Source organism: Malaclemys terrapin, chromosome 14 (genome assembly GCF_027887155.1).
Source record: "Malaclemys terrapin pileata isolate rMalTer1 chromosome 14, rMalTer1.hap1, whole genome shotgun sequence".
NCBI classification, from domain to species: Eukaryota; Metazoa; Chordata; order Testudines; family Emydidae; genus Malaclemys; species Malaclemys terrapin.
In genome coordinates, this window is record NC_071518.1 from 7,484,318 (window position 1) to 7,508,752 (window position 24,435).

At 44.8% G+C, this 24,435-nt stretch overlaps 2 protein-coding genes across 2 annotated transcripts; both read left to right on the top strand.

Annotated features, from left to right (window-relative positions):
- The first annotated feature begins 8,171 nt into the window (after positions 1-8,171).
- On the top strand, positions 8,172-10,892 carry FOXC2 (forkhead box C2). The gene has a single exon (XM_054048914.1). The coding sequence runs from the start codon at positions 8,706-8,708 to the stop codon at positions 10,110-10,112; it is 1,407 nt and encodes a 468-aa protein (XP_053904889.1). The 5' UTR covers positions 8,172-8,705; the 3' UTR covers positions 10,113-10,892.
- Positions 10,893-19,256: 8,364 nt separating this feature from the next.
- FOXL1 (forkhead box L1) lies at positions 19,257-21,947 on the top strand. The gene has a single exon (XM_054049007.1). It carries the CDS (start codon positions 19,700-19,702, stop codon positions 20,951-20,953), a length of 1,254 nt encoding a protein of 417 aa, XP_053904982.1. The 5' UTR covers positions 19,257-19,699; the 3' UTR covers positions 20,954-21,947.
- The last annotated feature ends 2,488 nt before the right edge of the window (positions 21,948-24,435 follow it).

Here is a 24,435-nt window from a genome sequence, read left to right on the forward strand (position 1 = left end):
TGTCTCCAGGGGAGCTGGGACAATGTGTATAGTGGGGGGGCTGAGAGCCATTGAACCAAACTGTAAACCCTGTATATGATGGAAACCACTTCAAGCCAGGGGGTGTGTCACTGCAGCACCCTAGTTCCAGGCCAGCGCCTATGGGTGTCTCCAAGAGGGCCAAAATGTCCTTGCCAAAAACTGGGCTTTTGCGAGATGCCCAGTGGCAAGAGCGTCACACGGAGCTCTTAGCAACACTAAACCCGGGCAAGGAATCCACTCCCAAGCAGTTGTGGTAAAGACAAACAGAGACACTCTCTATACATCCCCTGCGGCGGATGAAACCTGGGCGTCAGCAATACCCAGGGTGGGGATAGTGAAACAAAAAGAGAAGCTGGCATCACCCATTGCCATTGGCCAAGATGAGAGCAAATAATTGGATTTTAAAAGTTCTTTCACTTTTGGTTCGCCTAGGACTGTAACCCGGCTTCCGGCAATGAGCTCTCTGAGGCAGGAAGCGTTATTATCCCCATTTCACAGATGGGGAAGTAAACAATGGGGAGATTAAAACCCCGACACTGCAGTTGTCCTCTGAATATTAAGTACATGCTTGCAAGAGTGGGAAGTGGTTTACCCAATGTCACCCAGGAAATCTGTGGCAAAGCCAGGAATCAAATCTAGCTCTCCTGCTTCCGAGCCCAGCACCTCAACCACAAGGTTTTCCTTCCTCTCTTATTTCTGGCCCCTGTGAAGTAACAGCAATTTCACATTCAGCATTCAGCTGCAAAACTACCTTCACAGCAGCAAATGATAGCAGGTGGGGAAAGGGTCTGGGCTCGACTCCTTGGTGGGAGAAGAATAGGCATGTTCTTACACTCCATAAAATTAAATTGCAATTACCCCAGTGCAACTAAAGTGCACAGGGGATAAAATGTATCTAGCTGCACGATTTCTTTACACAGCATTGTACTTATTTATGCATCTGATAAAAATACTAATTTCTGAGCCTGATCTTGAGATTTTTACTCAGGTTTACTTCTTCACACAACGCACAGTCAACCTGTGGAACTCGTTATCAGGGAATGTTGTGAAGGCCAAAATAGAACTAGATACATTAATGGAGAATGGCTATTAGCCAAGATGGTAAGTAATGTCATCCCATGCTCTGTGTGTCCCTAGCCTCTGGTTGCCAGATGCTGGGATTGGACAACAGGGGATGGATCACTTGATGGTTGCCTATTCTGTTCCTTCCTTCGGAAGCACCTGGCATTGACCACTGTTGGAAGACAGGGTACAGGGCTAGATGGATCATTGGTCTGAGTCAGTATGTTTGTTCTTCCAGTCAATGGGATTTTGTTCTACTTAAGGATTGCAGGATGGGATCCTATGCTATAAAGGACATTTTGTTAATTGGGGTACTTCCCTGTCATGCATATATCCATCAGCCAAATTCTACTGTATATGCAGTTCTCAAAACCAGCAGGATTACTGAGCCTTCTAGTTTTGGGGCAGTGGAGTGTTGTTATAGAATTCTGCCCTATTCCAAATAAGGAGCCTTAGTGGAAGGTTTGATTTAAATTAAGTATCCTCTTGTGAGTTTCTGGGTATGATATTCTTGGCTCCACTTTCTTTTTTTTTAAATGTCCTCATTGGTGGGCAACTGTTATGTTATAATCCAGCAGTCTGCAGCTGGGGATTACAAGGTGTCTTTTAGCTCAGTTTTAATAAGAACAATATAAATGATTGCATGGCCCAAATTCATGAACAATGGTGATATTCTTCCTGAAATTAAATATACAAAGGGACATGCTGTGCCATAAATTTTAAAGTGGAAATCAGTGGGGAATTGTGCTTAAAAACTGAGAACACAGTGTAGTCCAAAAAGTTTATAGAAATATCTTGGTCTTTCTTTTGATTGCGTGCTATATTTGGAAAAAACACATTAATAAAAAAAGCCCCACAACCAATTGCAGTTTCATTTAAATCCAGTAGTTTATGAACAGAACAATGTAAAATCTTTACACTGAATTTCACTTCCCTATGCTATTCAAAACAGAATTTTTCTCTCTTAACTTTAATGGGACATTAAATTACAGTATTTATTATTATTTATAGAATTCAAATATTCAAAAAATGACTCAGGGAAGACAGAGTTTCAAGAATCTGAACATTCCTGTATCAAGTGGAATACAGGGTCATGGGAACAATGAAACCTAGGTTTATTTTAAAAGGTGGTGGTGGGAGAAGGCTTATGAATTTAGGTTCTAATCTGCTTGGGTTGGATGCTACTCCTATACATCCACAGTCAGAACTGACTGTTACTGTGCCAACCAGAAAGCAGAACAAATTAGGATGCTCCCTTCTGAATAGTTACAGATGTATTGCTGGGCAGATACAAATGCGTTCTCTCTTTGCTACGGCAGTTGATTGCATAAGTGTTTTCTCTGACAAATCTGTATAAATAAACGTAAAAGAATTCAGGGCTTTAGGAAACCTTTTCTGCTCGGTGATAGGTTTCAGAGTGGTAGCCGTGTTAGTCTGTATCAGCAAAAACAACGAGGAGTCCTTGTGGCACCTTAGAGACTAACAAATTTATTTGGGCATAAGCTTTCGTGGGCTAGAACTCACTTCATCAGATGCATGAAGTGAAAAATACAGGAGCAGGTATAAATACATGAAAGGATGGGGGTTGCTTGACCGAGTGCGAGGTCAGTGTAATGAGATAAATCAATTAAACTTCAAAAACAGACTCCAACATGAAGCTGCAGAACTGGAATTAATTTGCAAACTGGATATCATCAGATTAGGCCTGAATAAAGACTGGGAGTGGTTGGGTCATTACAAAACCTAAACTTAAATTTCTCCAATACTAATTTCTCCCTACTGTTACTCACACCTTCTTGTCAACTGTCTGTAATGGGCCACTCTCTTACCACTTCCAAAGTTATTTTTCCTCCCTTGATATCCTGCTGTTAATTGATTTATCTCGTTACACTGACCTCACACTTGGTAAAGCAACCCCCATCCTTTCATGTATTTATACCTGCTTCTGTATTTTTCACTTCATGCATCCAGTGCCTTGGGTTCTAGCCCACAAAAGCTTATGCCGAAATAAATGTGTTGGTCTCTAAGGTACCACAAGGACTCCTCGTTGTCTTTTCCGCTCGAAGTTCACCGTGCATTTTTGGACATTGATTAATATGAACATGTTTGGTTAAATGCAGAACAGTCCCAATAACCCTGGAGCCTGATGCTGTTTCTCTTGAAGTCCATGGTGAGATTCAACCTGATTTCAATACAAGCAATTAGGTCCATGGGCAATGGGATCCATCCAGGAAGACTCGTACACCAAAACCGAGTGCCGTTGAAGTTAATGGTTCCCCATCCAGACATAACAGGCCATCCAAGTGAATCAAATGTTTGAGGATTTCTTCACTTTCGATTCATGCAAAACTCCCAACAACATTGATGGATCATTTATTTGTCTTTGTAGGGAGTTCAGGATTGGGCCCTGGATGAGCTATTTACAACCTCTCTTTAATTCAGGGTAATTATGATACCCTCAATCTGATGAAGCAGAATCTTTGGAAGGATAATTACTCTGTGTGGACTGAAGTGCCTATAATTATCCCCTTCCCCTTTAGAAATCATCTACTGTATATCAGAGAAGAAGGATGGTCCCATGGGCCAGCCTAGGATTTGGGAGGTCTGTGTCTCAGGTCCACCACAGACTTCCTGTGTGACCTTAGGCAAGTTAGTTAGCAGCTTAATGCCTCAGTTTACCACCTATAAAATGGGGGCTGATAGTACTTTCCTATCTCACAGTGGTGGTGTGAAGATAAATACATTAAAGATTATGGGACACTCAGATTGGAGGCCATATAATTATCTAAAATAGATAGATTTCATTATCTATCTATTTTAAGAAACCAGCAAATAAATAAATAAATAAATAAATAAATAGTTGCTTAAAAGAGTTGGTCTTCCAGGGGAAGCAGAACTGGACTTGATACATTTAGGAATATTTGGGGATGGGTTCTTAAATTAGCAACTTGCCTAACAATTGAGGCCTCTTTTACAGGTTTCGTGCATCAGCTATTGTTTGATCCCATAAAACTGAAATCCCATTTGCTCAAAATCACTTTTCTAAGATCTCTTTTCTTACTGTCATACATATATTGCCCGCTCGAGCTTTAGCACTAATGGCTCAACCCAGCTCCCACTAAAGTCGATGGAAAGTCTCTCCTTGGTGTCAATAGAAGTTGGATCAGTCCCTAAATATCCCTAATAGAAGTGAGTATTCTAGTCTATTCTACTATAATTCCTGCATTGCACATTTCACTGTGGTATCTGAGTACCTACTAATTTTGCTTTAAAAATTGAAAATATTATAGAGAAAGATAGACAAGGTGGGTGAGGTAATATCTTTTCCTGGGCTAACTTCTGTTACAAGCTTTCAAGTTTACACTGAGCTCTTCAAACTCAAAAACTTGTCTCTCTCATCAACAGAAGTTGGTCCAGTAAAAGATATCCTCACTCACCTTGTCTCTCTAATCTCCTGGTATCCAGGAGGCTACAACACTGCTTACAAAAATAGTGAAAGATAAACCATTGTCTTATAAGAACTATTAATATTCAAGCATTTGATTTAGAAGGGAAAATGTGAAAATCTTTCTTGAAGTGTTTTATGGTTTTAGAAGAAGAAGAAAACCAAGGAATGCTTCTAAAAGCCTGGATTCCAAATCCCCTTTGTATTTTTCTGGTGCTCTCCACAATCCTTGCAAGCGCCTTTTATTGCAAATCCTTTCCAACCTCAGAAATTGACACATTAAGGACAGCAATTAAAGAAAGCTTGCAAATTTCCTGAAAATGAAAGCTGAAAAGTAGGCACAGATGCATTTCTGTGCTTTATTTTCTGTCCTGGAGATGAAACGAATACAGTCAGGTAATTGCTTGTAATGTTTTGGTTGGAAGAATTATTAATCAAATAATTATTATCATAGGCAGTACTATACAAAATACAAGTAAAGACAACTCTAGAATCTCAATAGCATTTGGTTAAGAGAAAAACTAAATTGCAAAAAGCAAAGAAACAAAAAATCAATACAGAGCTATGTTGCTTCATTTTGCCGAAATTGTGTTAGATCTGGCTTGTTATGAAACAAGTTTCTATTTGCTAGTAAACTCTGTACGGTTGGATAACCTTTTGCACAGGAAACAATAAAACAACGGAGGCTCCTCAAGGTAGTCAGGGTTGAAACTAACCAACCTGCTTTGAGTCAGACACATTTGGATTTTCACTTGCTGCTATGAACTGATTCTCTCTGTGTGCATTTGGGTCATTTTCCCATACCCATTTTCAGATGTCGCTACCTCTGTTGGGTTAATCCCCGATCCTGCAAAAACTTATGCGTATGCTTAGAGTTAAGGCAATTATGTGCATATAGTTTTGCAGGAAAAATGTGGTCACAGGAACAGCGGAGCTTAGTTTTTCATTGCCTGTGCAAAGCTTGTTTCTTCTTTGGAATAAACTCTTGCCTCCCATTTCTGGCACTTACTGACACACATTCGTAGGACAATACCTCCCAAAATTAATATACAAAGCTCGTGTCTGACATCTGATCAATTTTTGATACTACGACTGTTCTGCCAGGATAAGTCCATAAGGTGTCAGCACCAACATTTTTACCATTAAATGCACTGAACATTTGCACAGAAAAATATTTAAATTCTCCTATGTATCCCCTAGAGGGCACCAAAACCCACAAAGTGAGCAAACTAGACTCTGTGGGAGAGTTCAGGTGATGTTTGAGGAGAGCTTCACTTGGCTTCCAGAGCAACTGATTCTGTTGTTGCCTTTGTAGAAAAACAATGGGACAAATCTCCTGTCTGATTATTTCAGTCTTTGCAACCGGGTCTTTGCAATTTTCTTGTTTCTCCTAAATTCTCCAAGATTGCAAGGACATTTCAAAGGGGGGGGGGAGGGGTCTGGTAGTGGAAAGGTTCAGGGGACTGTTTTATAGTGTCCACCAAGGGTAAATAAAAAAAGTCAAGACAAAACCTCTAGGCACGTAGAAACTGTTGTTCAAATAACTCAAACAAACATTGCTCCCGGGAGTCCTAAAGGGGAAAACAAAAAAAGCCGGAGCATTCCAAGGAAAAGAGAATATTTCTTGTCCACCTTTGCGCTCTTGGTTGAAAGGATCTCTCGAGTTCGCCCTCATTTGGGGCTGAAACTATTTTTTCTTGTAGCTGAACTTTATGCTATTAAGAGTCTTTGGATTTAGACGACACAGATTTTCCAAATGCGTGATGCCGGGACACAGGGCGTCTTTTCGATTTCTTTAGAAACTTACGCTCGGTAAAGTTTTGAGAGTGGTGAACTGATGGGAGGTAAGGGTTTAATAACAAGGCTATTTGTTGAGACAAAACGTAAACCTTTAGGAAATAGCAGGTCAAAGAGCTATAACCCGCCAGTGTTTCAGTTTGGCGTTTACAACTTTTTGAACTTGCATATGATTTTTTTTGAAAGTCCCCATGTGCTTATTGTGTGCTTTAAAACAATTAGGGCTGATCAGAAGTGTTGTTGTACTGAAAGCTGAAGTTTAAAAATGTGAAGTCGTTCTAAAACCTGTTAAATAAATCGCGTTTCTCCGTTAATGCATTTAAATGAAACAGCAGCAAATCTAAACTCATTTGCTTTTTTATTCTCGTGTGAAAATCACCCGGGCATTTATTCTACATAAAGAAATCGATGCGCATCATTTGAATGTATTGCCATCAAAACGAAGGTGAACGTTTTCAAGAAATCCACCATCAATTTGCATTACAGGTTTTTGGTGGATTTTAAAGTATTGGGTAAAAAAAACTTTCCCTTTTGTATTAAGACATTCACAGATAGCTTTTGTGATTCTCAGTAGTTCTCAGGCGGGAGCATTCACTTTTTGTTAAACGTGTCCCTGTCTGAAGCTTTACCGATTCCCGAAGACTGAATTTTGCTCTGCACACATTGTTAGATGATCTTTGAAAAAGTCACACGAAGTAAATTACAGACGGAGGGCCTTCTTCCAAAAGGCAGCGGACACAGACTGCCTCTGTAGCTATTTTATTCCGTTTTAATTTAAATTCGCCTTTCAGAAATTTGGATCCAAAAGGGAGGTGGTTTTTTTTTTTTTTTTTTTGCTTTTTATTTTACTTGGGGGCGGGAGGAGAGGTTGTTTCTTTCTTCATCTGTCTGCTTTTGAGATAAACGTTATCCACAATCAATGCAGTGCAGTTCACAGCAGCTTTGCAAATACGGGAATCTACACTCCGCTAGCATGCGTCCCTAATTAACCGAATCTGATTGCCTGTAATGAAATCATTAGGGAAAGCAGGAGGGGCGGGTTTCACAAACCCAAGAAAACTCATCTCGCTATGGGTCTTTTTCTCCTGGGTCTTTTATGATTTTATTTTATTTTTATTTGCTCAATTCTTTTGAAAGTGTTGGAGGAATCTGCAAATGTGCTACCGCCCAAAGATCCCAGTGGCGGCTATTTGATCTGCTATCAGCCTATGCTATGAAAGGGGATGTGTGCCATCACATAGCTTTCAGCGCTAATGCTTTTATAGGTAGCGAGGTTACGAGTAGTGTGTGAGAAAGAACCCAAGAAAACGCGCAGCCCCTTCTGAATATCCACCCGAGGACTGGAGGGTGATTTGATTTCAAAATAAAATGTATTTTAAATGGGAAGCTCTGTGTTTGTACAGCATTCCAGGTTTCCTCCGTTAAAAACCCGGAGGAATAATACAGCACTCAGCAACACGGGTTCAGTTGATCGCTGATCATTGCGATCAGCTCGTCATAAAACTGGCAGGGTTTACTGCTTAAAATCCGTGCCGTTCATTTATTACATTTCATGTCATTGGAAGTTCTACTGCGAGCAAACACAAGTCACTAATGAGCCGCGTTGGATGCTCGTTACCTTCCAACGCCTTCAAAAAAAATACAACCCCTCTGCGTTTACCTTGGTCCTAGCACCGCTGTTCCGCCGCGGCCTCTCTCTCTCTGCCCATTGATTGGACAAAGCCATCCCCAAGTGCACTGCGATTGGCTCAAAGTCGAGGGCAGAGGCGTGGCCGGCGAGGAGTAAAAACTCGCCTTCGGCAAGAAAAGTTTTGAAACTTTCCCAAACCCTATAAGGGGAGTTTGCATTTGCGGGGCTCGCCGGTGGCTCTGCGCGCACACACACTCACACACACACACTCACACTGGACTCACACGCTCCTCCACAGCCCTAGCGTTTATTTTGATTCTGAGTTCACAAGACGTTTTGGTGGTTTCCCTCCCAGAAGAATTTTTTGTTGTTGTTGTTGTTGCAAGAATTATATTTTTCCCCTCAAGACTTTTCTTTGCCTGCGAGAATTATTCCCTGCTTCTGCCTCCCTTTTAGCAGCAGCGTTTGCCACCTCTGAAAAAAAAAAACACCCCGAGAGATCACTAGATATCCGCACGGCACGCTCCTCCTGGCGACCCTGAAGGATGCTGCTGATTTACTGCTGCTAACGACCCTTTTGGATTTGGGCAGCTTGTGTTTGAGACTCTCTCTCTCTCCCCTTCCTCCCTCACCCTCCTCCTCTGCAGAGGAATCCCGTTGGGGTGAGCCCTTCTCCCCCAAAACCCCTACCCTCTTCGTGTCCCCTCCCCCGGTGATTCCGTCGCCTTGCGATTTGGGGGAGCCCCATCCATGATGCAGGCTCGCTACTCCGTCTCCGACCCCAACGCCTTGGGAGTGGTGCCCTACTTGAGCGAGCAGAACTACTACCGGACCGCGGGGACTTACAGCAACATGGCCAGCCCCATGAGCGTCTATTCGGGCCACCCTGACCAGTACGCCGCCGGCATGGGCCGCTCCTATGGGCCTTACCATCACCACCAGCCGGCGGCCCCCAAGGACCTGGTGAAGCCTCCCTACAGCTACATCGCTCTCATCACCATGGCCATCCAGAACGCCCCGGACAAGAAGATCACCCTGAATGGGATTTACCAGTTCATCATGGACCGGTTCCCCTTCTACAGGGAGAACAAGCAGGGCTGGCAGAACAGCATCCGCCACAACCTCTCCCTCAACGAGTGCTTCGTCAAGGTGCCGCGGGACGACAAGAAGCCCGGCAAGGGCAGCTACTGGACCCTGGACCCGGACTCCTACAACATGTTCGAGAACGGCAGTTTCCTGCGCCGCCGCCGGCGCTTCAAGAAGAAAGACGTGCCCAAGGAGAAGGAGGAGAGGCAGCCCAAGGAGCAGCCCAAGGCGCCGGGCGTCTCCAGCCCGGACATCGCCAAGGAGGCCTCCGAGAAGAAGGTGGTCATCAAAAGCGAGGCCTCCTCGCCAGACCTGCCGGTCATCACCAAGGTGGAGACGCTGAGCCCGGGCAGCGGCAGCCCCAGGAGCGTGGCCTCCACCCCGTCGGTGTCCACCGAGAGCTCCCTCCCGGAGCACCACCCGGCCGGCAACGGGCTGTCGGGCTTCAGCGTGGAGAACATCATGACCCTGCGGACTTCTCCCCCGGGGGAGCTGAGCCCCGGGAGCGCCGCCTCCGGCCGGACAGGGGCAGGGCTGGTGGGTTCGCTGCCGCTGGGCTACCCCCAGGCGCAGCCCTCCATCTACAGCCAGGCGTGCGGCCAGAGCATGGACACGAGCGGAAGCTACCAATGCAGCATGCGGGCCATGAGCCTGTACACCGGGGACAGGGCGGGCCACATGTGCGTCCCCACCACGCTGGAAGAAGCCATCTCGGAGCATCCCAACGGCACCTCTTCGCCTCTGGCCACCATGAACCTGGCCTCCAGCCAGGAGAGCGCGCTGACCCCCAGCCACCCGCATCCCAGCGGCGGGCCCGGGCAGCCGGCAGCCTCCTGGTACCTCAACCACAGCAGCGAGCTCAACCACCTCTCCGGGCACACGTTCGGCTCCCAGCAGCAGACTTTTCCGACCGTCCGGGACATGTTCAACTCTCACCGGCTGGGGATTGAGAGCTCGACCCTCAACGAGCATCAGGTGAGCGGCAACACAAGCTGTCAGATCCCCTATAGATCCACGCCCTCCATATACCGCCACGCCACCCCCTATTCCTATGACTGCACTAAGTATTGATTAGCATTGACTCTCCTGGGTAGGTCAATTAAACAAACACTTAAGACTGCATAAGGAAATCCTTTTACAACCTCTAAGCGGACCTGGGAACCAAAGAGTTTATAGACCCTTAATCCTCTTCCATCATCTTTAAATCCCAGACAAGTAAATTCTACTTGAAAAGGGATGTCTTTAAAATATATAGAGAGCTATCTAAACAAAGTGGCAAATTTATATGCTAAAGTATAGGAGGTCTCCGAAAATAAGTTATGGACCAATATCACAGCGATCATTATGCGATTAAAAAGAAAATTATATATTATATATATATAAATATATGTCCGGGGTATTTTAAGTTCTCTTATTGTGCTATAAAATGTGTGGATTTCTAATCAGGCTAATTTTCAGAGCCGTTAATATAATATTTAAAGTTGAGTTCACTGGATTATTTTTTTTATGTTGCCCAACAATTCCTAACAGCCCAATTAATTACAAGTGAGTTCTTCTTCCTTTTTTTGTGTGTGTACAATTATGCAAGAGAATTTCTTCCTCTTTAGAGCTGTTCTTTTTACAAGACGAGGAAATAATTTATTTTTGTTGGTGGATTTTGGGGAAAAAAAGACAAAGTATCTGATGCGGTTTTTTTAATTTACAACAGTGTGATGTTTTGTATAATAGTCTCCACCCTGACCATTCCTGAGAACTATTTGGTTTTATTCTACTTCACGCTTGTTTGTCTTATGTGGTCTTAATCGTTGTACTTACCTTAAAATAAATCCATGTTGTTTTCTTCTGCTCAAAGTCTGGCGCATGTATTTGTGTTTTTGCCATTTTTCCGATCCCATTTTTCAGGCAGAAAACGTGGAACACGTTGATGTTAAAACCACGTAGATTTCCTGGAGACTAAAGGTTTATTACTCTTTTTTTATTATTATTATTTATTTAACAAAGGCTCAGTTCACATGACGAAATCGCATAGCTGAAATGAAAACATGTAGGCATTCCTGGGTTAGTTTAAAGGGGCTTCCCAGGATTGTTCCCAGAACACTTTGCAAATCCAGGACAATTGGCCAGTTTGAAACTGGAGTGAGATTCTCCAATCCGCAAATGATGTGAGTGAAAGACTCCTCACCGGGATAGGTTCTGATTAATCACTCTTATTTTAATCTTGTTCTTGACAGTTTTATTTACCTACGGAGATGTAGGCCTTATGAGGCGCTTTGAATGTAGTCAGTTACCTCTCAGTTCAGCAGCAATATACTACAGGCAGTTGCCCCGATAGAACAACAGTGTATAGGAAGAATAAACTAATAACATCCTGTGAGGATAATAAGAAATATCATTTGATCTGGATCTCATTACGAAGTCCTAAGAACTATCCCAGCAAGTTCATATTAGGATGGTTTTACAGCCCTGTCTGAACGCATTCTGGTTTTATTCGTTTCTTGTACAAAAGATCTATCTTCATCTGACTTCATTTTCTGCTTCCTATACCCAATTTGAGCTCTCATTATAAATGCCTGGGGCTGACAGCGGATATGTTAAAGCTGCCAACCATCTCTTCCTTCTGATCTCTTCTAAGCAACTTTAACATGCTTCAGAAATGCAGTGGTTCATTGTCGCTTAGTCAGAATTAAAAAAAATACCATCACAGGATTGTCTAGCACATTGGTAAAGAATAAAGTAGCCTTTAGATAAACGTGGCCTTAGGAGCCGTTTTCAAATGCAGCTTGTTTCTGTCAAGTTAACTTTAATCGGAATAATATAATTCCCCGACGAATGTAGGGGCTAGCTGCAAAGATTGTCAATAAATATGGATGTTAACATATGGAATCGCAGAATATAAATGCAGCACAATAAACGTTGCTGAGGAGGCAAATCTGCAGATCGCCTCCCATAAAAAAAACAAAAACAAATCAAAACCACGGAACACCTATTAGGACGAAAAGGTGAATAGATGGACGGAGGAGATATGCTGTAGGTCATGGTAGACATATTACCTGAATTGATTTTGATCTGGCACATACCATATGCTGCCGAATTCTGGCAGCGTGCGTTGAAACGCTTGGTTTAAATGAAACATGGCCCATAAGAATAATTTGTGCTGTATTTCAGCAGCCTTCCTATAAAACCCGAGCTACTTTTGCCAAGTTCTCGAGGGGTTTTGTCTATTAATAAAAGAGCAAGGCGGAAAAATAGAGGAGCAAATACGCTCTCCTTCCCCGCCTACCTCCCCAAATCCTCCCTCCTTCTTAAAATTAAGTCGGGGAGATTTTTCGCTTAATAGATTCCCCCCCCCCCAGCCCACAGTGAAGCAGCCCCCTTATAGCGTTGTTCTGTACCTTTATCAGCAGGGAGCTGAAAATCAGGTGCTTGAGGTTGGATTTTCAAGCTGATGATGCTTCTTTTTTTGATGGGGAGAGGGTGGGCTGTGTGTGTGGGAGATAGGGAGACAGAGGAATATTCGTGGCCACTAACATTAAACTTGCCACTTCTCCTCCTTAACAGGTTCCTTGCTTGAGCCAGAGTTACCAGTGGCAGATTCTCTCTACAACGTAGGGCCTCCGGGGCGGAGAATGGGGATGCAGGCACAGGTGATCTGCTATTGTCCTTAAATTGTCCAGATAATTCGGCCTTGAGCCTTTTCCTTGCGTGTCTAACGGGCACTAGGCCCTGGATGGGGGTTCAGCCGAGAGTGGGGTTTGAATAACCCAGTACCACTCCGGGGGTTCTCAGACTGGCGTAGTGTAGACGCATGATGTGCCAACATGCGGTCCAAGCTCGCCGCACCAGATTATCTTATTGTGATCGCATTTGTGTCATAGCTGCTGGGAAAAAGCAGTTCCCCGTGGCAGATACCGACCTCCTGAAGCTGCTGCCAGAGCCAGAGCGTGTGCTTTTCCCCGAAAGGGCAGCCACTTGCTGCCGCCGTCAGTCCTTTCCCTGAGCTGGCATTTCACACGCCTGCCGCGGCTCTCCGGAGAGTTGCCCTTTTGCTGGACAGTTCCAGAGGGACACTGGACACTGGACCGTGCAGAGGCGGCGTTCAGCCGTGTCTGCGGGGGCAGCCTCTTGTTCGCGTTTCCAAGTTTTCATTTTCGCTGAGGCTCGAGCTGTTTCCCAGACCCAGTTTCGAGTCCTGCCCGCCTGATCTCGGCGATACTATAAAACCAAACAAAGCCCCCAAAGGAGAATTAGTCATAATCATCAAAAAGGCATTTTAATGATTTTGATTCGATTTCCACTCAAAGTGAATGATCTCAGGTAGGTCAAATGCATCCTTGCCTCTGTCCCTTGAAGTTCCCCCTTCTCCGGGTGGCTGACTTCCTGCAAGACCCTGTCACATTAAACAATAAAATAAAAATCCCCAGGAAAAAGAAAGCACTTAAATGTCTCTCTCACAGGGCTCCCTGCTCCTTGTCCCCAAGCTGCAATGATCTGGCCCTAAAAAATGTCAGGTTTCAGCAGCTAGCTAGTTTCCTATTAGTTGGTGGCAGCATTTGGGGCCCAGAAATGTGTTTCCCGTATCAAGTTTGTGAGATTGGACCGTCGATCTCACACCCGATTGCATGCTTTGGGGCAGGGGTAGCACTCCGAGCTGTGCTCTCTTTTTAAACCTTGTTTTATCGTGCATAATATGGGCACGCTCAATTTTGATTCCTTATTTGTTTTTTTTATTAAAAAGGGAAAACCCAACAGAATACTAACACCTAGCAAACACTTACAATCAAAGCATTCTTTCCATTTACCAGATTAAGACATTCCAAATCGGTGTATTATTTTCCATAGGAGCGGACAAGAGTAACTCTGAGCTATGCCGAAAAACACCAAGAGTTAAATCTATTCCTGGGCATCTTTTGGTGCTAAGCATGTAACATTTTAGGTTTAAATACTTATATTTCCCCTTATAACGATCAGCTTTCATCCTTATCTCCCTTTGGAAACAGCTGTCGCGTTGTTACCTCTGCCTTTCCCTCTGCATTGTAGTCGAAAATCTTCAAAGAGAAAACAGACTCCAACATCTCCTTGTAGATTTTTTTCCCGGCAAGGAGAGTTCTCCATCACAGTCACGTTAGGGGAACCATTCGTGAACTATTATTTAAATCGGTAGACAGAGACTTTTTTTTGAAAGAGAACCAGAATTTCCCGGGAAGTCGTTTTTCTCGGTTTCTTTCCATGTGAAATCGTTCCCTGATCGTTTCTAAAAGCAATGGCGTGTTCTCCCGAATCTTGTCTGAAAAACTTGCTGTAAAAGCGAATTTAATCACTAGTTTGTTCAGATTTGGTGAGATGGTTGTTTTATTTTTTTTTGAAAGGTCGCTTCTTGCAAAAAAAAAAAAAAAAAAAAGGGTTTTAACCCGATCTGGATTATTGTCCCCCAAGTGGTTTAAACCAGCAAGGGGAATTAGAGCCGTGCTAAAAATAACACAATTAAAATCTTTAAACTGTCCAGTCACATTGTCTGGGCTCTTGTTTTGCAAGAGTAAAATCAAGGAACAGCAAATACCCCAGATATCCCAACCTAGAGTCCTCACAGCAATAGTGTGGGACACAGTCATTCTTTCCAACACGATTGACTCCCTGGCTTTATGGGGGGGGAGGGAAGGGGGGCTGGATCCAGCCCTACTGAAGTCAATGAGAGTTTTGTCATTGGTTTCGATGGAAGCGGAATCGGTGTGTGTTTGTTTGTGTGTTTGTGTTTAGAGCATTTAAAGTAGTCACGTCCATTGCAAAGGTTGCTGCTGATCTCAGAATTCTGCCAGCCAAAATACATCCCCATCCCTACTCATGTTATGGTGTGACGCCACCTTCACCTGTAAGCCTCATTAAGGGACAGCTTCAGCACCTGGCAGGATCGGGCCCTACAGTGTACTTGCTTACAGGTGAGGGACCAACATAAATCCCAGTGCATCATTAAGGAGCCGATCCTATGATAGACTCTACTCAGGCACGACACTCCAAATACTTCAATGGGGAGTTGTGCTCAAGTACAAACTAACCGGGCCAAGATCAGTTTCTCTCAGGGAAGTCGCTGTACTGTAGAGTTCACCTCGGCTGGACCCAGCCTTGTTTGGGGTTTATTTTGGCTCATGAGGATGGTGGGTGGACACTTAGCACTATCAATACATTGTAATGCCAAAATTGCTTGGGACTTCAAATCTGCTGCCTAGTTAACGGATCCCTCCCTCACTTCTCAGGACCTTTAATTCATCAGAACGGCCACACTGGGTCAGCCCAATGGTCTAGCTAGGCCAGTATCCTGTCTTCCCAGAGTGGCCAGTGCCTGATACTTCAAAGGGAATGAACAGAACAAGGCAATTTATCGAGTGATCCATCCCCAGACTCTGTCAGTCAGCGGTTTAGGGACACCCAGAGCATGGGGTTGACTCTCTGACCACCTTGGCTAATAGCCATTGATGGACCTATCCTCCATGAACTTATCTAGTTTTTTTTTAACTCAGTTATGGTTTTGGCCTCACACCACCCCCTGGCAAAGAGTTCCACAGGTTGGCTATGAGTTGTGATCAGCAAAGTATGTGTTCAAAAACCAACAGCTCTTTATACCACCGTGTATTTCTGTTCCAGCTCTGCCAATCCAAAGCAACCAACGAGAATTCCCTTTGTGCTACAGGACTCAAATGCAGTCCAGTTAGGAACTCCCCAAAATATAACCTACCCAGACCAATTAAGATCACATTCTAGTTACCTGCCAGGTTTGCACAAATATATCAACACCCCATTTAGCATCGCCTCCCTTGTAGCATCTTGTTGCAAGCCTCATGAGTCTTTTATTTTTGTAGCTTTTTCCTTCTTGGGATAGATTCTAGAGAACTTGAAAGCCAGGAGCAGGGCTGGAAAAAGAGACGAAAAGGCGTTTGGTAGAAAGTGCCTCTGTGAGAGAGATTCGCAGCTGTAAAGCTGCCGCTAACATCCGTTTTGCATCATGCAAAGGGCAAACTGTTTTTAGTTCTAATTTGACACCGAGCACAAACTTGACTGCTGCTCCAGTGCGCTATGGACTCAGATGCAAAGCATTAGTTATAACGATGTCAAGGCCTAGAGAGCTGGGGAAGAATAACGTGGGGCGATATAGGTTAAAGTGGGCAAACCGGGGTGCCTAAAGCTAAACACCTTTAAACATCAGATCGCTTTTATTGGGGTGCCCTAACTTTAGGCCCCCAAGTCTGAAGATTTTGGCTATGGACCATTTTTAATAACTTGCAGGGGGTACTGTCTGGGGGGAGACGCTCCAGCTATCACACCCCGGTCTCTGCGCCCTTCTCCTGACCAGGAAAGCTGCTAATCTGCGTCCCCTCTATGCTGCCAAGTGTGTCTCTCTGCTATGACAGTCTCCCTCTGTCCTGCTGCCTTTAAGGGACACGAGTCCCGGCTTTAGGGAAGCGAAAGTACATCCAGGAGTCTCTAAAGAGCCCGGGACATGTATAGATTCCTGTGCCCAGCCTGCAGAAAGAAAGTTCCCCACGTAGCTTCTCGACCACTCGCTCCCAGCCCCGGACTGTGGCAATCAGAGTCATTAGAGCGGCTCGGATTACAGACACACCGATGGCTGCTCATGTCAGGGGGTCAGGGCATCAGATGAGGGTAACGCACCCAGCAGCGAATGAGCTGTTAGGACCCTCCGATTGGTGGGTTTCAAACCGAGACGAACGTCTCTGCTTTGCCTCCCGGGGGACTTTCTAGCAGCGATGCACAAAAAAAGGAGGCAACAAACCTCTTTGCCATGTGAGCCTGTGGCTGTATCCCGGGCCCACCGCCATCTACGGGGACTATTTATTATTTTAATATTTCTTGCTTGGATTTCTCAAGGAGACGCACTAGAGCCTGTGAGAATTTAAATAAAGCCTCCGGGGGGAAGGCGACGTTAAACGTTGATCTCCCGTTTAAAATCTCCACTGCGGATGTCGATAAGGTGTCAGATGAGTGAACGCAGCTGGGCTCCAACACTGATCCACAGAGCCCCCTTTACAAGGAGGTTTTATGTGAAATAATGTTTAACGAAGAGATGCTTAGGAGAATTGATTTCTAAACTGAGCCAAGGGCCAGGGTTTTTCCGCACACGCTGGATGTGGACAATCAAACAGCCCCTGGGAGTGCAAGGCACTTGCTAATATGGGTCGCCCCATGGAATGTGATAATTGATATCAAATAAAAGTGTTTGCAGTTTATTGACTCTCTGAAATGTGCCGTGTTAATAGGTTCGATTTATTTCCCTCTGGTTTAGTGCTACGAAGTAATGCCTGAAATCAAAGAGTCACAATCCTATTAATAAGCAGACTCCGTGGAAGCGAGGTCCCAATCTAGAACAACAAATGAGAACATCAGAATTGAAATCCACTTTAAAAAAATAATTTGCAAATCCAAAGCAAGACGATTTCTTACTCCAGCTGTTAATCTGAACCCCTGCTGGATTCATCTGAAAATGCAGAAATCAAATCAGGTTTCTTCACCGCTTCTGATCTCCTGCCGGGCACCTGGGGGATAACCCCAAGGGAAATCCCAGCTAGCCTTTTTAAAAGTTGTGTGATGTTTATGATGCAATAAGGGCCCGATCCTGCACTCAGACAAAAGTCCCATTCGAGTCAATAGTTTTACCTGGGCAAGGTGTACAGAATCGGGACCCTGTTTTCTAACGGCACCCTTAATTTTCCCGATTACTTTTAGAAGTTACCAGTGGAGGCCAAATCCTGCTGGCTCCACTCAAACGAGGGCTCGCATTAAAAGTTGATTGGCCCTCGGTATGGGCTCGATGCAAAGCCCAGGGAAGTCACTCGAGTTTGGATCAGACCCTACAGGAGACGTGGCCCGCGTTTCCTTCTGAGCACATTTTGCTCCCAGAAGAGAAGCCAGGCAAAAAGCCTCTAATCAGAACAGAAACTCGTGACTCAGATCTGCCTTTACACAGCTTCCTAAAAATGCCCCGGCTCGTATGTTAGTCAGTTTCCAGGGGTCATCTCTTGCCATCGGTTTGTAGCAGATCCCCGCGCCCCACCACTGACTGCTTTAAAAACTGGGGACACACCAGGGCCCTAAGCATCTGTCCTTTTCACCCACAAAGAGACTAGTGAGCTGATTGTTAATATTTCACAACATTAGATGCCACGCTTAGTGGTGGTCTGTTCATCGGCCTCATTAAAAAGCTGACACCTCTTTCTGAATCCGACTCAGCTAGTACCTTTGATTCAAATCGTTACATCAGTCAATAATAAAAAAAAAAACAACAAAAAAACCCCAACCTGAACGTTTATACAAAAAAGAGCATCACAAATGCCTAATGTAATCACCGGCCAGCTGTGTGCACTTGTAAAGTTGTTATAATCCCCCTCCTTGGTATAAACAGGAAAGTACATAATATAAAGCAACAGGCCTGCATTCACAAATACTAAACCTCCCCCTCATGCCTGCCAAGTTCGCCTTTTATGGAGCGCGGTTGCTCCTTGCAATCCCACTGTGACCCCCAAAATAATAATCAAACTCCCCTTCGATTTTGGTTCCTCGAAAAAGAAGGATTGTTTAAGTCGCGTCCCCCTGCATGCACACTGCACTAGCCTGAGGCCTGAGGTCCGAAGACAGAATTCCCTCCTGCTGGATTTCACTAGCAACGGGGGGACTCTCCTCACCCTTGAGGCTAGAGAGACTATATTAGCATCACTCGGTACAAGCAGCCTGGTCAAATGGCACCAGACACTACCGGTTGGATCGCTTCCCTAGTCTTTTGCTTCAACTGTCTTCAGACCATGTCTTTTCTACTGGACCGTTCATGCAACCCTGCTTGCTTGGATGTCTGTGCTGTGTCTCAGGGGCGATCACTGCAGGTTTGAAGGCAAAAAGCCAGATCCACAATGGGTCTAAATCAGTGGAGCTACATTGATTTGCACCAGTTGAGGAGTCATCCCTGTTCTCCACTTGGAGAGAGAGAGACAGACCCCTAGGTTCTTCCTTGCAGCTCCATTTCATTGCCTATTTTCCTCGGTATTGATACTTTCAAAAAAACCAACAAATTCTCCTTTACCCAGGAGTTTCTGCCCCTTCTCCCTCTGCGCTCCAGCCGTGTACATCCTGCTTTGCTGACTGTGTGCTTACAGCGTCAAAGGGTGGACGTGATATTTCAAACATCAGATCAGTGCGTTTATATATTGGGTGCCCGGAAATTTTTCCAAATAAACACAGCTTGATTCGACTTGGGTGGGCAGACTTATCAACAGACTAATGCTATAAACAAATGAAGGACAAACCCGGCGAACCATTGGCTGGTACCAGAGAGACACGTGGAGGGAGCTTGGAGTTGTGTAGCAATGATATTTTAATTAATGTGGGTGGGCTGAGCACACAAACGACTGTTTATCGGAGACAATTTATTTTCCAGTGCTAAGTCAACATATAAGAGCAAACTTACAACAATTATTTAACATTTTTTTTTAAAAAAGAGCGATGAAGCCGGGACAGAGGGAGAACAAACTCGTCGAGGCAGGGTTGGGGTCTGAGCTCACACCAATAGTTCCCCGGTGGACTCTTGGAGGGTTTCTTCCTTGTCCTTTCCCGTCTCTGAACTGCCAGGGGAAAGATCCGGAGCTAAAACCACATCCGCGATGAGCCACATTTTCAGCAGCCATCTACCTCCAATGAGCCGCCCGCTCAATGGCTCCTCCATGGTCTATCTGTACGGGGCAGATAGGGCTGGGCTGCCTGCGGCTTTAAGCTTCGCCTCCACCAGCGTGATCTCCAGGCAGGAACCTCCCCAGAAGCCTCCTTACAGCTACATTGCCCTCATTGCCATGGCCATCAAGGAGGCTCCAGACCAGAAGGTGACACTCAACGGCATCTACCAGTTCATCATGGAGCGGTTCCCTTTCTACCACGACAACAGGCAGGGCTGGCAGAATTCCATCCGGCACAATCTCTCCCTCAACGACTGCTTCATCAAGGTGCCCCGGGAGAAAGGCAGACCTGGCAAAGGCAGCTACTGGACCTTAGACCCCAGGTGCCTGGATATGTTTGAAAACGGGAACTACCGGCGGAGGAAAAGGAAGCCCAAAGCCTCAGGGTCCCAGGAGACGAGGAGCAAGGCAGAGGCAGAGGAGGGGAAGGACCAGCCCGCTGGCAACCGAGCTGATGTGCAACCGAAGAGATTCCGGGGGAGCCAGGCTGCATCCGCAGGAGAGGAGAACCTGGAGCCAGCCTGCGCCTCTAGGGATGCACTAGCTCCAGCAGAGGAAGGCGAGAACAAAGCGAGCTCTGTGAGATGCAATCGGGCAGCAGCAGATCCTCCTCAGTCAGAGGTGCCCCCTGCCCCTTGGGACCATCCCCATCCATCCAGGTGCGAAGCTCCTCAGGTCCCTGCGCCTGCCTCCAAGGAGGGAAGCATTCCCGAGGGGGAAAGGGTGGGGAACTCTTCGGAGGGAGAGGCGCAGGAGACGGTGCGGGCAGAGGCCAGGGCATGTCAGCATATACCCATCTCCGGTGCACGCATGCTCTCCCCAAGTGCCAATCAGAGCCAGGTGGGCTCTGCAGCCGGGACAGATCAAATGCCTCCGAAAAGCTCAGAGAAGTCCAAAAGCTTCAGTATAGACAGCATCTTAGCTCATAAAACTCTCCAAAAGCCAGCCAAAGGGGACGCGCAGGCAGAGGGAGGCTGGGACCCGAGCGCCTCCAAGTTGGCTTCGGAGAGCCTGCCAGCTGGATACATCAGTGGGTCGCTGGCAGCGAATGCTAATGTCTGTCCGGCTTTCAGTGCTTCCCTGATGCTCGATTCCCAAGTTCAAGGTAGATTTTATCAGATCGGGATTCCCTTTCTCTCTTATTTTCCTCTGCACTTGTCTGAGACGGTATTTAATTTTCAGTAACAAAAAACCCAATGCAATTTGATATCCAATTATACACACACGGAATTGGATCGTATATATATAAAACCAAGAATTAATTACATGGGTTAAATTAATTATATGGGTTAAAAATATTAGGATTTTAGGGCATTTTCAACCGTTTCTTTCTCAGCAGATTTTTTGACTGATATTTTTTCTTCCAAATGTACTTTAAGATCATTTTTTTTACGTTGGCTGTACACAAAAAATATTACAGAGGTTTTGCATTATGTTTGTCACAAATAGTACAGCAGCCTGATGGTTTATTCTTGCCACCCATCATGCATTTAAGACCTGTTTTTGTCCAACTGCTTTGCTTTCACGTTAAAAAACAACCCCCCTATGCACCCCAATTAATCATGTGTTTTTCTTGTGTGTGTGTGTCTGATTTTGCAGTTAATACATATATTTTCCCGCACACATATAAACAATTGCTGCGATGTTGCCTAATAAACCCCAACCTGGTCATTTCAATAATTCGAATAGATAGATAAATGACATATAAGATGAGCTAAACATAATCACAAATGGAATTTCCTTCTGAACAATCCTGCTTGCTCGGAATCAGTACTGTATACAATTCATGGCATGGTTTACTGCATAGGACTTGCGTTTTTATTGTATTTTGATAGTGTTTGTGTCACTGAAGCTGTTTACAGAGAACACCAGATTTTGAATGACCTGGAATGGAGAAACTGCAAATTTGTATAGATGGAATCCGATGCTCTAAACATAAAAGCACATTGATCAAATAATAAACGTTAATCTTGGAGTTACCTTGTTACAAACTGGACGTCTACCAAGAACAATCAACTAACCCCGTCCCCATAGGTTTTTATTTTCTCCTAGATGCATTATAACAGGAGCATTTTTTTATTCTTTCAATAAATATTGAGGCTTTCTTTGTATATTAGTGGGCAAATGCCCTTTGGAAATCTTTTATATTATCAGCTTTCATTATGAAGCCGAACCTATATTCAATAAAGTATTTTGTTCAATGATATGGCTGATTATTTAAAAATCACCCCCAGTTCACGCTGCTGAAAGAAATTGTTTTTTTTTTGGGGGGGGGGGTGGAGGGGCGGGGAGTGAAGAAAGGGAATAAGGCGTTGTAAAAACGCTAGAAGAGATGCATTTTTACAGTAATATTACTATTAGTATTTAATTCTCAGAGGCTGCTTGAGGTGTAGCAGTAGCTCAGAGAGAATGTAATACTGTCCAGTGCATTACAAGATGCTGAAGAAGGGGTCAGTAAAATTGTTTTCGGACGACAGAGAGAACATCTCTCTCACACACAACCGAGTCTGTCTTTAAATAACCCCCTTGACCAGCGACTGCCGAGGAAGAGCTGGGCTTGTTGGCAAAGCTCTGGTTCAGAATCATTTGCCCTTCCCCACAGGATGGTCTGGGGTTTTCTCTGAAATATCCTAGCAGCGCCTTAGGCCGGGGCTATTTGCATTTAGACGTGGAGTTCAGGAGCTGAACATCCAGAATCTGCAAATAACTCTCAGCTTATCTGATGTGGGAAAGTACAAAAAGTCACAGAGCCGTGGGAGGTAGTGCTGACCTAGAGAGAGGCTTAACTACATTTTAAAACTAACATATACAATTCACGTACAAACCTTTTCTCTAAAAATAGCAAAACCACCACTGAAAAGTTTCTTTTTATGCCTTTCATTGAATTGCAAAAGGGATTTCAGGTAAGCATGACAACTTGTTTATTTTATTTTATTTTTAAAAAAAAAACCCTACCGAGTATGATGCCAACTGTAGATAAGCTGTTCCAAAAATTTATGGCCCTATCTAATCCTGTAGTTCATAGGGGAGCCATTACAACTGTGAAGGAGTTACAGCCGCCTAACAGCTCTGTAAAATTCAGACACAGTAGTGTAGCCAAGGATAAACTGTGTTTACTCTCTTCTCATTTGAGCAACATGGAGTTTAGTTTAGTTTACCCACTTCTTTTTAACCACTTCGGCCTGGATTTAGCTAAGGTTAGTTTGCCCACTTCTTTTTAACCACGACAGCCCCGCAGTATTTTACTCTGATCCCTTGAGACTGAAAGGGTTAATATTTTTACTTTCCCACTTATTGGTCTGACTTGCTGTTGGCATGTGTAACTTGATACAGGTATTACAGCAAACTAAATGCATGGCCGCCTTGTGAAGGAGGCTTCATTAGTGTCAGGGATGGTGGATGACATCATGGAAGTCTTTTAGGGGTCAGGGTGGTGATGTCATTCTTAAGCAGTGGCACAAAAGAGCCCGGATGATGCCTGTATCAGTTAGGCCTCTCACAGTTCTGACTCAGCCATAGCTCCCACTGCAGTCAAAGGGAATTTTACATGTGTATGATCGGAAGAGGCATTCCGTTCCACCCAGGGAAGTCATTGGGTGTTTTGCCTTTGGCTGAGATGGGGATAGGATCCATGGGAAAATAGGTATTGCCAGACCAGATCAGTGGCCCATCTAGTTCAATATCCTGTCTCCAGTGGTGTCCGGTACTAGATGCTTCAGAGGAAGGTGCAAGAAATTCTATGGTGGACAATTATGGAACAACCTTCCCATATGGTAATTCCCACCCACCCCCCAGTCCCCTCACTTAGTGGTTGGTTTATTCCCTGAATCATGAGAGTTTATATCTCTAAAAAAATCCAAACAACCAAACCAAAAACCTCTAGCCGCTGTAACTAACTGTCGATGTTCTTATTAACCCCATCAATGCTTAACCTGAAAGGTTCCCATCTTTTTTTGTAGTGTGGGCCCCCTGTCAATAGACAGATCCTCCAATGGACCCTCTCCTCCAAATCAGGCTGCACTTCAAGATTAGGCAACATCCCTCCTCTAGCAGCTACAGTAATTCTCAGGGGGAGTGATTGTTTTTGGTGTAGGACTGAGAATTGCCACGCGCAGAAATACCCCTCCCCACCCATTCTCACACAAACTAAACATCCCCACCAAAAATCAATTCAATTTCACTCACTTCTTGGGTTTTCAGTCCTATCCCTGCCCCTGTCTCCCAGCCTACTCCCCTGGCCTGGTAGCTCTCTGGTTCTGAAGCTCCTCAGCACCCAGCCTAGGCCCCACGGTACCCACTTTTATCCCAGTTCCTTTCCCTCCAGCATATGGTGTATCTGGGAGTGACGGGGCAGGTGGCTTCTCTTTGGCTTCGAGAGAAGGAAACAGCAGCCCCTTTTATAAAAGAGAAGCCTCTAGTGGTAGATCCACCACCTTCCTTCCTTCTACAGGTGTCCTGGCTGGAGGTGGATCAGGGCTGTTAAGCCAGCAACCCAGCTCTTTGCGGAGAACAGAGAAAGATTTTGTGGCCCACCACTTGTCCATGGACCACAAATTGGAAACTGCTAGGCAAATCCTTTGTCAAATCCAGCCAAGCTCTGGGCCCCACTGATATGTTTTGGAAGGGAGTTCCACAAGTGAACTGTGAGTTCTGTAAAAGAGATTGCT

Coding starts and splice junctions, on each gene's coding strand:
- FOXL1 (XM_054049007.1), top strand. CDS start 19,700: ATGAGCCACATTTTCAGCAGCCATCTACCTCCAATGAGCCGCCCGCTC.
- FOXC2 (XM_054048914.1), top strand. CDS start 8,706: ATGATGCAGGCTCGCTACTCCGTCTCCGACCCCAACGCCTTGGGAGTG.